General features: G+C 47.0%; 1 protein-coding gene across 1 annotated transcript; it reads right to left on the minus strand.

Annotated features, from left to right (window-relative positions):
- Positions 1 to 8,299: 8,299 nt before the first annotated feature.
- On the minus strand, positions 8,300 to 13,161 carry LOC144143430 (uncharacterized). Its single transcript, XM_077675187.1, has 2 exons — positions 13,135 to 13,161; positions 8,300 to 9,488 (listed from the first exon to the last, which is right to left on the minus strand). Exons 1-2 carry the CDS (start codon positions 13,159 to 13,161, stop codon positions 8,523 to 8,525), a joined length of 993 nt encoding a protein of 330 aa, XP_077531313.1. The 3' UTR covers positions 8,300 to 8,522.
- Between the last annotated feature and the right edge of the window lie 704 nt (positions 13,162 to 13,865).

The following is a 13,865-nucleotide window of genomic DNA, read 5'->3' on the forward strand; positions in this document are numbered from 1 at the left end:
TGATTAACTTCTGGATTTAAACTTTGACTAGTGGAGCTTTGAATTTGACCAGCACGCAGTTTGGTCTTTTGATCGCAGCGTCTTTGACTGTGACCATTACCCATTCGATTTCGCACGAAGAAAGCTTCGCATTCAACCATCGTAATCGTCAGACGAAAAGCTGGATGATTTTGCTGTTTGACTTTGAACTTCCATGCACCAATCTCCAAATACTAACTGCTTCCAGCGTTTCAGAAATGTGTCTGTGCTGGAGGACTCAGGCTGATGCACCGTTATTTGAGGCAACTAACCGCGCGTTTTTCGTGTCTTCTCAAGGCATTACAAATTTTTTTCAGGTACTCTTTAAAAAATACTTAAGCATTTTAAAACAGAAGCTGACGTTAACGCTGCCACATTCTGCCACATTTTAACCCGTTTTACCACGCAGGCGGTGAAACAGGAAGGGGAGGAGGGATGGTTTGTAGCTTAGGCTGCTGGGTGGTTGAATAGCTTTGGCTCTTGATAAAACGGCCACTACAAACGTGGGAGTTCCACTTCGGCTCTCAGGCTGCCATGCTGTAACTGTGTGGCTCACCAAAAGCGAAGGCACAAAGCTCACGGTTGCAGAAAGGAAGTGTAAACTGCCACGACGTTTCCACGGCCACACGGCAATAGATCTTGTATGCAGGTGCCTTTCTCTTCAAAGCAGACGTATCGAGGTATCTCAGCGTTAAGGCTAGCGTGGAAACCGTAGTCATTGAAACCAAAGAAGAAATGAATGCTAATATTAACAGTTTTATTCCTACTCAGATCGCGCGGGCCCATGCGCAGAGCGCTGCAAAAAGCGCTCATGTCAATGTAGCCCATTCCAAAACTTAGAAGCGTCAAATACATTTACGTTGCCGCTAGTGCAATTAAGAATAAATTAATGCTGATAATAGTAGTTTCATTCGTACTCAGAACGGGTAAAGCGAAGCGTAGATCGCTGCAAAAAAAAACATCATGTCATTTTAGCCGATACCCAACTTTAGAAGCGCCCGACAGGTTTACGTACCCGTTACTGCATCTAAGAACCCAAAACATATGTCTAGACTTCGTTTCATCGCACATATCCGCTCACAACACCGCCAAAACATTCAAAGCACCGACGCAAACGCAACAAAAGCACAGGGAGGCTGTGTAGTCCGATGCACCGGCTCATTCCACTAACGAGGGGAGCGCCGAGTGGTGGCGCCACCCGTCCAGCTGCCCGGTCCCTGTAGGCGTATTACGGTCGGTCTACACACCAACCTAGACCGAAACCGCTCGGTTGTGGGTGACAGCGGTCAGGGCGTTTTGAGCCATAAGACTTCCTCGTTTAAATCTCCCGCCAGCACAATTAGCGTGTTGTCGGCAGTGGAATGAATTCCAGCTGTACGCGCACGCCACCCTCCTTTGGCCCCCGACCTTTGCACACATAAAACGGCCACCGTTTCTCGGAAAGCCTTTCAAGTTGACGAAAACTTATGGGCTCATGGCAGCGTTGCAACCACCCAAGTTGCTCTTTAACCAGGGGGTTTCGAGCTACACAGCGAAGTGAAATTTGAGGCAACAGCGGCTGCTGCATGCTCGGCAGCGGCGGCGTTAGGTCATTTACACGCCACGCGCTTCTGTTGATTCTCTGCAACCTTCCGATAACGGCACTACCGCCGTTGTCAGCTTATTGCACAACTTGTGAAAGAGACAAGGGTGCTAGCGAGGATAATAGAAGTTGTGAAAGAGGGTCGGCGGTGGCGAGGAGGAACCGCGGAGTGCTTCACAATATTGGCGGTGAGATGTTGAAGTGACACCCCGTGGCTCTGACGCCGGCTTAGGGACTGGCGCCGCTGTCGTCTGCAACACTCCGCTTGTGACGGGCAGCAGTGCCTGTGCAAGAAATCGCCCGCTGTGATGATTTAGAGCATTATAAGGCGTATTTCTAGTAAGTTAGTCATTTTTGCAAGCTTCTAACACATCAGAATAATTTCAAGCTCCATCCCTCACAAGTTCGCAACACACGAGGACAGTGAAAACAACTTTCTTCAGAGCATCGGTCAGAAGATCGTGTGTAACTCGCCTTTTCTAGCTTATTAGCGAGGTCAGCGCTCAATGCTCCTCGATAAGCATCCAAAATGATCAGGCTTCCCTACAGTATTTTTGGACGCTCTTGTGAAGACTCAACAGTCTAATGCTACGTACCACGCATTAGACCCCTACACGCTCATGACTCAGCAAGAAAAAATTCCCCGCATTTCCCCTAGGGGAAGAATGTGAAAGTGCGAATGCACGAGTTGAATTTGCGTGGTTCGGTAATGTTCGCGAAAGAGAGATCACACACACACACACAACTACAAAGAAAGAAAGATGCATTTATTCACAGACACCTATTTGTGTTGTCGTTGTACTTGATTGCTAGAGCGGATCTCAGCTTTGAAATTTAGTGTCAGTACTCCTTTAAGCGGGTGCATTAACCCTTCTCACGCCCGATTCCTGGCCAATCCCCCACGTGGGTATGTGCCATGTCAGCGGCCAGGCAGCGCGCGCCCATCTCCCCCCGTTGCTAGGGAAGACGAGGAGCGCGCGCACCCGCAGGTGTTGCTATGCGGACTACGGCGGCGGACGATTCAGGCTCGCTTAAGAAGTGCATTCGCACTTAAAAAGCGGCGGTCTTCTATTTCCTCCGTTGTTTTGACTTGTACAAGATGGATGTTTTTTTTTTCTGTGCCCAATGCCTTAATTTTTCTGCACCATTACAAACGTCTGATTAGTCGGTTTGGGGGTGTTTGCGAGGCTCAGAAAGGTCCTGTGGATATTTCATTTAGGCTCTATGGCATACATTCCCGTCTTAACAAATTGGCCTTCTTTGTAGCTGCGTGCAAGAAGATGCCTATCCGCCGCATGCGTTGTTTATTCACATGCAAATACAATGCGAATATTTGTGCTACGATGAAGCGGAACGGCGGAGACAACGTTGTCCAGAGTCCTAGGAGGCGGCTTTTGTGCACCGAATTTCTATCATGACTATCAGTATCATAACGAACTGAATCCCAACCTGAAAAATTATGACATGATTACGGTGTTGAAGTCTTGAGGCACCCGCTAACGAACGCAATAAATAGTATACATGCATATATAACAAGAGTCGATACGGATGAATATTTGAAACACGCTCTTTATTCTTGTCCAACACATCCCGGTGTAAAGAACAAATCCTAGTATATTTGGGATGGCGTTCTATGAAATAGAGAATTTTTTTCGTGCTCTTTTTTTCTGGACTGAGGATACGGCCCACTAATCAGCTCGATCTAACTGTTAGTTAAAGTTTCCTCCTCCTCCTTGTTTTCCTCCTGCTTCTGCTCCTCATTCTCCTGTTTAGTGCAGATTTTCTATAACGCATATCTGAATATTGGGAAGATATGGCTGTGGGAAGTGTTGCGAAATATTTCTCCACGTCTGAACAAATATAGTGTTACTATCTTTGCCCTAGACGTGACTCGTTTCGCTCCATAAACCTCCATACTTGTTAGAAGCCCGGTATAAACCCAGCACGCGCCTATACACACAGTGAGTTACTAAGAACTCAACCTACACTTTTGCAGCCCAAAGGGCATATCGGCATACTTGCATGCCTTTTCAACGTAAAGTGATGTTATACAATATTTTCGAGCGTTGGGCAAGGTTGCAAAGACTGTTTTACCTTACATATGATTGCAGGGAATTGTAATGCCTTCTGCCAAAGCCGACAGCCCCGAAGGCCTGGAATTTGTTGTGGTCTTGTATTTTTGCTGTTGTCAGTTACTATAGGCTGGCTGATCCCTTTGTTCGAAATATTGCTCAATACAGAAGCGGACGCCTAGTTCTTACTCTTTGCGCTTCGCACAGGACCGGCTTTGAAGGAATGAGGCGACGCCGGCGATCTTTCTTCCGTACCGGTTTTCGAAACTATACTTTAACCTAAGCCTTGAGCTACTGTATGCGATTTGAAGTCTGTTACTATGATAAAAATTGTGCAAACACAAAATCTGTGCGGACAAAAGTATGAGACGTCAACCGAGCGCAAAGAAACAGCAGGTAGAGCCACCTCAAGTGAAGCTGGCGGCACATGCGAGAATCCCTAAGCCGACGTCATAGAGGCGCGCCTCGCAGCGCCGCCCGTGGTAAACGCCAAAATCGCTTCACAGGAATAAAAAGAGGGGGGGGGGGGTTACACATACCCTGCTTCGCTGTACTTAGACTTACCTTGTTCGCTGTAGACTGGGATTACTTGATCGTTATTCATGCGAATTGCTCTGAGAGGAAATAGCTCTAGACAATCTATTTGAACGATTAGCCTTTTAGCCTTTCTGTGAATTACGTACCACCGCCACTATGTATTAAATGTTGCTGTCGAACTTTATGTCCGTCTGGTTGAGCTTATAGTTTGCAAAAGATGTGCGCATTCTACTAAGTTGCGTTGCAGTTCACATTTTAAGGCTTAAATGGCTCTGTTTTTTGTGTTCACTAAGAATTTTACAGTTGTGACGTGTCCTTTATGGTCACTTGTCAGAAATTTCTCTGGAAACTAAGTTGCTGAATATCAGTGTCAAAATAAAGCGCAAACAGTGGATGCGACACTTACTCCTTTCCTATGTACCTCCGACAATAATAAGAACAAATTCATTCTTCCCAAAAGCAGGATATGGCAGCCGTGCTGTGGTATTTTGCCGCAACAAAAAGAAAAATTCATTCTCTTTGCCACTGGTAGGCAATGTACGCGTAACAAAATGCACATTCATTTACCAATAAACGCTTGTTGCAAGCATTTGCGTTTAAACAGGGGTGATTTAAAGGGACACAAAGGATGGGAAAAAGTTTACCTGTACCGATGAATTAAGGTACCGAGAATATAAATGCGCCATTCTCGCGACTAACAGTCGCCTAATAATGCAGAAAACACAATAATTCCCAAAACAGGGGGCAACGCCCCGTACGCGTTTGGGTACGACGGTTTGTGACGTCACAAGTATGGTGAATGGCGGGGGCTAATTGCAGAAGCATCTATGGATTTTTCCTTGAAGCGAATAGCTCCTGAGTGGGTGAGCATGTGGAATAAACGTACATAAAAGCTTGGCGTGAGGTAATCGTATCCAGAAAACGCAGACTACAGCTTTCATGCACTGGGAGGCAGGCTGCTTTCCTCCCTCTTCGGTCAGATCATTGTAAGTAAACCTATTTTGCGGTACCCTAAATACAAAATGCATTGCGTCTGTGTATTTCACAAATACCCTCCCATGTTTCTCAGCATAAAGGAGTTGATTGCCTTCTGTGTAAGCTACTAGCTAATACAACCGTTGTCAAAAGTCGTAGATGTCTTTCTAACAGCAACATGGGAAGAACTGTTGTAGGTCTGCAATCGCAGTGTGAACGGTCTCTCAGCTATTCTATCATAGCCAATTTTTACGGGAACCCTTTTGTATTTCTTCTTAAACCTTTCCCCACGAAGGAACAGTGATTGCTACCCGGAATTAAGATGAAGGTGAAGGAAAAAGGACAAAAGTAGGAGTACAAAAGAATTCAGCAGCCCCGTGATTATTTGCTTTTGCTTTGGGCTCTAATTTAGGCCTCAGGTCTAATTCGCGCGGCCTTAAGCTCTCTCTGTACCACCATTTCTAGAATGCGAACACATTAAAGATAACTTCGGTGCTTACTGCACGCTAGATATACGTGACGTCAGTGCTGTTATCGCAGGAATAACGCAGTTGTCATGAGCACCTGCAATAAGTATGTCTTTTGAAATATTTTGAATGCCAACGAATGAATGTTTAAAAATGCATACAGCCTTCAGAAGGTTAAAAAACCATCATGCACCCCTTCTTCTAACGACGACGATACTCGAAGGGGTAATTATTCTCGTGATGAAATCTTTGGTTGGCCAATCCCACAGTGCGAATATGTGCTTCTCACTACGTACGCACAGCTGTTCCAAAATACCCGAAGAAACTCCCTGGTGTGCTCTCCGTAGGGCTAACGTTTGGTCGTGGGGAGCACGGCACGTATCGGTACATGCGGCTTGGCGTTCGCTTCGACCATGTGGAAATGGAGCAATCGGGTAGACGCCGGCTTTATAGCGCGAGGAACCCAGGTTCGATTCAGGCCACAGGAAGCGTCTTTCCTCTTTCACTTCCCCCACGATTATTCGTCATCATCGGCAGAAAAAGTTGACTTTCCTGAAGGGCGTATGGTCCTACAACGGAATCAGTGAGAACATGAGGGCTGCGCTCAAAAAAAACGGCAGATACCTGGTTTCTCTCCTATTTTTTTACACATGCCCATAGCTGAAGTGTACCTTCGGACGCAAGTGCGCATTCCAATCGTAGGATTTTCATTAGTATGTTATCCTACTCAAAATTTTACCAAAATTTTGTTTTCAGAGTAATAGGCTGTAAAGACAAATTTTAAGGCGCTGTCAATATTAGCATATCGAATGAGACTTATTAAACTGCAGACGTTAAAACTGGCGGTGCTAACGTATAGGGGACCACAAAATTGTTGTTAAAATATTAAGCAAGAGTCTTTTGTTTTTCACCAAAGCAACATTTAATACTCCCACGCTCGATTTCGTGGGTCAGTGTCAGTTTTGAACGCTGGTGCCTAAAATAATTCGTCGTCAACTGAGCTGACGAGAGAGAGAGAGAGGGACAGAGAGAGAAAGCGAGAGAGAGAGAAGAGAGAGAGAGACTTTATTGGTGAGACACCGGCTTTAGGTTGGGGGGGGGGGGGGGGCGGGCACACATCCATCGATTCCGCCGATGAGAAGTGACGCGGAGGTAGCCATCTGATGCGAGGCTTCAGGAGAAAGAACTAGGCACTAGCTTGCATCCAAATCAAACGTGGAGAGAGATTTATATCTGAAAAGGCACGGTATTGTACAAGCACAAGAACATACAGGCGGTCCCGCGATAAACAACTGGAATGGTATTCTTCTAATGTACAGCGTTAACGATGAAGCCTATACAATTTTTTAAAGGTAATTATTTTGAATTATGTCAAAGTTATCCCCAAAAAATGTTTTTGCTTAAACGAGAACAGCGAAAACACCCTAAAGTTTGATGCCTTTATATAATTCGATTTTGGAGTATTTTGCCAAGCTCAATTCTATCTTACAATTCCTTATATTAGTCTACAGTAATTTGTTTTGACTATGTTCATACAGTTTGCAATAAAGGAAGGATGGATATGCAGCAGTGCCCGCGCACTTCTCTAGTGCAAATACATTGCAGTATCGTGATTTTGCTTGCTTGAAGGTCTGAGCCACTTGTTACTTGATGGGGTAGAATGTTGTGGTAGCAGACTTACAGCTGTATATTCAACACCCGCAATATTACGCCGCGCGCGGGACAAACCCGCCTTATAGATAACTCGTAATTGGTAACAGCGCGGCTCTCGCCAGTCACACCATCAACAGGAATATTGACCTGTTTAAATCTTCTTGTTGATCTCCCTTCGTTAGAGAGCACAAAACTGCAAGAGGCAGGAAGCTGGCTGACGACGATAAGAGTGGCTTGTTCTTGTGAATATTTGATGTAAATGTGATTTTCGCAGGGGTTGTCTCCATATACTCCCTCCCTCAGTCTGTGTGCGTAATATCGAAGTTCCAAGACGCTTATCAGAACCATAATAGTATCGTAGAATTCATTTCTGAAATCCTTGTAAAACCTTGTTTGGAGCTGCATTGCATTTAACCATATTATGAGAGAACGGCGACCTCAAACCCGCCATGGAGTCATTTACCCTGACAAAGTAGATGCAATGAAAGCTAGGTTATACGCGTGTGAAATCTGCTGAAACAGCACAACTGAAATCGCCACGCTCGCAGCCACCTTCTGAAGAGGTGGGGTAGCTCACAACGCCACTCGCAGTGGTGTGTACGTACTCAAAGCTTACATACGGGGGTATGGCAGCTTATTGGGGCATATATATGGGGTGGTGGTGCGCTGCGCGCACCGGGGCACTAGCCGAGAAAGCCCAGTGGACGGCAAAGGCACCGTCCCGGCAGCACTACTTGTCACTTCTTAAGGGTTCAAAGATGGGGGCTGGTGGTGGGCATGGTCGGTCGAAAAAGTACGGCCCCGTTACTAGAGTGTAGGGTAACCTTTCGTCTCCCTACGGCAGTGATATTTGGACACTGCGGCACGCTGGCGGCCACATTGCGCATGGGTGGGAATAGCTCACAATGCCACCTGCCACGGTATGTACGCTGGAAGGTAACCCACGGAGGTCTAGTAATGTGTCAGTGCGTATACAAGCATTGGGCGTGGCTGCTTCCCGCGGCGCACGAACCGAGATCGTGCACTGGACGGTGATGATGATGATTGATGGTTGCTACTGGTTTCCCCTTTGTAGCGGGTTGATGAGATGTCATCTCACCAAAAAGGACTAATATACGTGTTTTATACTCTTGGTTTAATACTAGCGCTACTCAGGGCAGGCACAAAAAGCTTATTCGGCACAAAATACTTTTTTTTCTGTTACAGGTGGTAACTGTCCTAGGCAATATTCCCCTCTCTGGTTTTCGTCCACCAGCATTCTAATCTTCTTTTCGTCCCCTCGACAGTCTTGAAGGTAACTTCCTCTGTGATACCCTTAAATCCTAGGGCTTCTGAAAGCCCAATATTCCCTTCATGTAGATTTGGATGGATACCCTCACATTCTAACACGATGTGCCGCACAGTTTCTGTTTCTTTTCCGCAGACCACGCATACCCCATCATTTTGTGAATACTTACCCACAAAACTCTTAGTTCGCAGGCAACCTGCTCTAGCCTCAAAAAGCAAAGCACTGCCCTGGGAATTATCGTAGAAATTTTCCTTTCTGATGTTCATCTTCTCAGCCCTGTACATCTCTAACGACGTTTTAGCTTCCATTTTTTCCCTCCATTTATTCGTTTCAATCTGCCTTGCCTCTGTTTTGGGTACCTTGGCTGTTTTGCATTCCCCACTGTTCTTTCCGTATTTTATCATTAGCCTTCTAGTCTTTCTTAACCACTGCGTGTCCACGCTTTTCAAGTATAGGTACCTAAAAACCTTAGCTGCCCACCTTCGTTTATCCATTGCCCTCAACATCATCTCAAAGCATATTTTACTCTGAGCTTCTCTAACTTCAAACGACGCCCAGCCCATATCTCCCTGAACTGCTTCGTTAGTTGTTTTTCCATGCGCGCCTAAGGCCAAACGTCCTACCGTTCTCTGGTTTACTTCAAGGCCTGATGGAACGTCTGATTTTAAGCAGAGTACAGCATTCGCAAACGTGAGACCCGGAACCATTACTCCTTTCCACATTCCTCTTACTACTTCATATTTGTTATACCCCCACAGAGCTCTATGCTTCATTACAGCTGCGTTCCGCTTTACCTTAACTCTAAGTTGCTCCTCGTGATTTCTTAAGTAGTTATTCCCTTCTTTTATCCGCACTCCCGAATATTTATATTCCTTCACTCTAGGTAATTCGCCTTCCTAGGTAGATACTGCGTCAGTGGTAGCGTCATTGAAAACCATTGTTCCTGATTTTTCTTCACTAAAATTTAACACGAGGTCGGTGGCTTCCTGGCGCTAATATTTATTATCCGTTGCATATCGGTCTGGTTATCAGCCAAAGGAACAATGTCGTCTGCGTTTAACATTCCCAGAATACGCTGTTGTACCACTTCGCCTTGCAACATAGGGGTTAGGCTAAACCCTACTTGACTTTCTTCCAGTTTTAAGTGCGAATGCACTTCTTAAGCGAGCCTGAAGCGGCCGCCGCCGTCCGCATTCCGCCGCCGTCCGCATAGCAACAGCTGCGTGTGCGCGCGCTCCTCGTCTTCCTTAGCAACGGGGGGAGATGGGCGCGCGCTGCCTGGCCGCTGACATGGCACATACCCACGTGGGGGATTGGCCAGGAATCTCCTCGTCTTCCTTGGCAACGGGGGGAGATGGGCGCGCGCTGCCTGGCCGCTGACATGGCACATACCCACGTGGGGGATTGGCCAGGAATCGGGCGTGAGAAGGGCTAATGCACCCGCTTAAAGGAGTACTGACACGAAATTTCAAAGCTGAGATCCGCTCTAGCAATGAAGTACAACGACAACACAAATAGGTGTCTGTGCATGGCACATACCCACGTGGGGGATTGGCCAGGAATCGGGCGTGAGAAGGGCTAATGCACCCGCTTAAAGGAGTAGTGACACGAAATTTCAAAGCTGAGATACGCTCTAGCAATCAAGTAGAACGACAACACAAATAGGTGTCTGTGAATAAATGCATCTTTCTTTCTTTGTAGTTATGTGTGTGTGTGTGTGCGATCTCTCTTTCGCGAACATTACCGAACCGCGCAAATTCAACTCCTGCATTCGCACTTTCACATTCTTCCCCTCGGGTAAATGCGGGGAATTTTCTTTTCTAACCCTGCCATGTAGTGCGGGAACAGTATTGGGCTCAAAGGGCATATCTGTTTCAATCCCACATGGATGTTGACCTGCTGGGCGCATTTCTTCTTCCCATGTAAGGTGCACTCTATTGTCTTTATAGATTGCTATAAGGAACTGTATTAACTCGTGTTCTAATCCCTTGAGGTTCAGCATTCTCCACAGCCGCTCTCTGTTTATGTAGTCATATGCCCATTTAATGTGCAAAAACGTAATCCATAATGGTGTATTCTGTGCTTTAGCAATTTCAATGCATTACGTTATCACGAACAAATTGTCATCCAATCACCTGTCTTGTCTAAATTTATTCTGCAGTTCCCCAAGTATTTTATTTTCTTCCATGCAAGCTTGTATTTCATATTTTATAGCCTGCATTACGAATCTATACACCACTGACGTTACCGTGATGGGTCTGTATGAATCAATACTGGCTTTGTCTCCTCTGCGTTTATATATTAAATTCATCCTAGTTTCTAGCTGGTCCTCTGGTGTTTGTTCAGTTTCTATCACCTTATCTATTGCCCTCATAAATGACTCGTTACTTTTAGGTCCAAGCAGGTTTATCAGTTGCATTGGCATTCCGTCCGGGCCCGCCGCTGTCTGGGGGAAACCTTTTGCGCTGCTCTTCTAATCAAGGTTGCTCAAACTTATTTCCCTTTCCGGAGTCTTTTGTGGCGCTGATGTTGTCGGTTCAGGCTTCCCTACTACTATTGTCCCAAACTTTTCACTAATCACTCGATGAATTTGCGCCAACGCATGCTTTCCTAAATGTTTCCCCTCCTCATCAATCACGAATTTTTGATGTGTATGGTTTTTTGAGCTTAATAATTGTATATTGTTCTAAAACTTCACGGATGCGCTTTTGTCCTTCTTCCGTATTTCTGCCATCCATTGTTAGCTTTTCTGCTTCATCTTTGCTTGCACCATTTTCTGCACTACTACGTTTTCCCCCGGTAGATATCCCATGTCTCCTTCACTGCCTCCGGTTCCACACCAGATCCTTCTGCTTCTCTCTCGACGCCTTTCTTCTCTGGTCAATAGCATCTTTTATTTCCTTAGTCCAACAACTTCTCGGCTTCCTCTTCCCTTTCCATTGGTTTTGTTGCTTTACTTCATTCATCTTACCCTTCATGAACGCAATGATTTCGTCGTAATCCCAGTTTTTGTCTGGGTATTTATTGATTTCATCTTCCATTGGAGGATTGCAGGAGGATTGCAGGAAGAGGGCCCAGCCGACGCCTCCAACAGCCAAGGGAGCGTAGCCCAAGTTGTGATGTGAAACTGGCGTCGCAGCGTAGCCCGAGCGTCCCCGCCTGTAGAACAGCTGGTTCTCGTGCCTGTAGTCGGCGACGGTGCGTTGCCGCGGGGTCTTCTTCCAGGATCACAGCCTGGAACGTGTTGGTAGGCCTGAGGCGTAGTCAGGCCCCGATGACGCTGGGGTCGGTTCCAGGACCGTCGCCTGGTCTTCTCTTTTTCCTTCTCACAACGCTTGCCTCGTTCCTCGTCTTCTTCTCGTCTCGATGTTCATTTCCCTTTTTGCGCACTTCTTACCTTTCTGACTGGCACATACTCTTTGGGACGTTTCGGCGCATACACATTCGGGGGTTTCGGCACATACCAGTTCGGGGGGTTACTTATGACAATATGATGTCAGGAGACCCATACTCATACTCATTAGTATGACTCATACTCTTACTCATACTCATGACGTCGGGAGACCGGAGCCGAAGCGTCATCGGGCTGCTCCCGCCCAGGGTTTTGTGGCGACGTCGGTGTCTTGGGTTGGGTCACCCCAGGCTTCGCTCTTCGTGAGCCGGGTCTCTTCCTCCGCCCCCGCATCGATCTCTCGTCTTCCTCCTTCTCTTCCTTGATCTCCTTCGGCGTCGTTGCGGGGATTGTCTTTGACTCATGACCATGTCCAATGCTTCCCACTACCCTGTTCACTTCTATCACTTCAAGCCCAAGTTCCCTGTCTTGCCTCACGATCTCGCTGTTAGCAGCGAGTACTGCCCGTTCGGTGTGCACGCCCGGATTTGTCACCTCCGGCACGGTGCAGACTGCAATAAACACACTTGGGGCCGTTGCCCGCAGGTCCTTTACCCCTTTCGCTATCTCCTGGCCAAGTTTTCCCTCCTCTCCCTTGAACTTCGTTAAGCCCCGCGGTAATCACCACAAGGTTTCTAGCTTTACTGGACAAGGCCTGCTGCCCGTTTGCTCGAGTCATCAGCGTCTGCATCGTTTGACCGGGGATGCACCCCACCTTCACACGCTTATCCCCTTTACCCTTTCCACTATGGCAGCGCTGCTCCTCTTCATGTTAGAATCTCCCGCAATGATTACCACGCTATCTTCTGCCACGTGCTGCTCTTTACTGGTACCCGGCTTATCAACTGGTTTTGCTAGCTCATCTTGCAGCACGTGGGAGTAGCTTTTGTGTTTTGTTGCTTCCACCCCGTGTGTCACCTCGGTGCATGCCTCCGATTCACAGCATGGGCCCAGGTTTTCGTCATTTGTTGGCGAAATGACGCTCTTTTTTAGCTTCCTCCCAGCTGCTTCTAACTTTCCCCCAACGGCCCTCCGTTCGTCGCGTTCGTTACTTAGCGCTGCCTCTAGTTCTGCAACCCGCTTTGCTAACCCCGAGTTATCCGCTTCTACACGTTCTAGCCGCGACACCACTAAGCATAAACGACACGTACCTGCCCCTTCGTCTGTCTCGCCGCCATCCGGCTGAAACTCCTCTGCTTCTACTTACCGCGGACAGCTACCACACTGTACCAGCTTTCTACACGTCATCGGCTGAAAAACACGACACAACGAGAAAGAACCGTGCAGGTAAATACTCAGCTTCGGCTATCCTCCGCTGCCTCTGCCGTTCCGCTGTCCTTCACTGTAGAAACACGCTGTTGTCGGAGCGCCAGAAAAGCACGTCTGCACAAGTTTACTGCTTACTGCGCAGTCCCGTTTAGGCGGTGGCGCCACCTCTCGGCGTAGCGGGGTACTTTTATCTGGTGTGACAGCTGTCGATGCACTGATGCCATATGTTGGCCCAGAGGTGTACCTTCCTCAATCGTGACGGGCATCACCAAGGGACATTGCGAGCTTCTAAACAGTTTCTAAGTTAAAATTCCTTAGGTCCCTCAGTTATTCTTATCTGCTTTGAAGGCGAATGTACTTACTTGGTACTTTGGTGAAGCTACTTACCATCGAAGTCGTCACTGCATATTATATTTTCGCTTCTTTCCTACCTTTTGTTTCTTCGTCATTTTACGGGAGCTACGTGGGCAGACTCCATGGCTGCGCCATCGTGCTTGCATTTATTCAATTTCTTTTGTATGGTAGTCCTGTTGAGCGAATTACTTCCACAAGCATGTGGTGAACGCCACAGTTTTCCAATCTTCAGAGTTATGAGCTGCAGTGTGCACCTGTC

Source organism: Haemaphysalis longicornis, unplaced genomic scaffold (assembly GCF_048455015.1).
Source record: "Haemaphysalis longicornis isolate Haplotype H1 unplaced genomic scaffold, Haemaphysalis longicornis Haplotype H1 scaffold_6, whole genome shotgun sequence".
Taxonomy (NCBI): Eukaryota; Metazoa; Arthropoda; class Arachnida; order Ixodida; family Ixodidae; genus Haemaphysalis; species Haemaphysalis longicornis.

Bases quoted from the DNA above. Each gene is read 5' to 3' on its own strand.
- LOC144143430 (XM_077675187.1), bottom strand. From the start codon at position 13,161: ATGGCGGCGAGACAGACGAAGGGGCAG. The intron at 9,489-13,134 runs GTACGTGTCGTT...GTATCTACCTAG, and splicing joins CGAGACAGACGAAGGGGCAG to GAAGGCGAATTACCTAGAGT.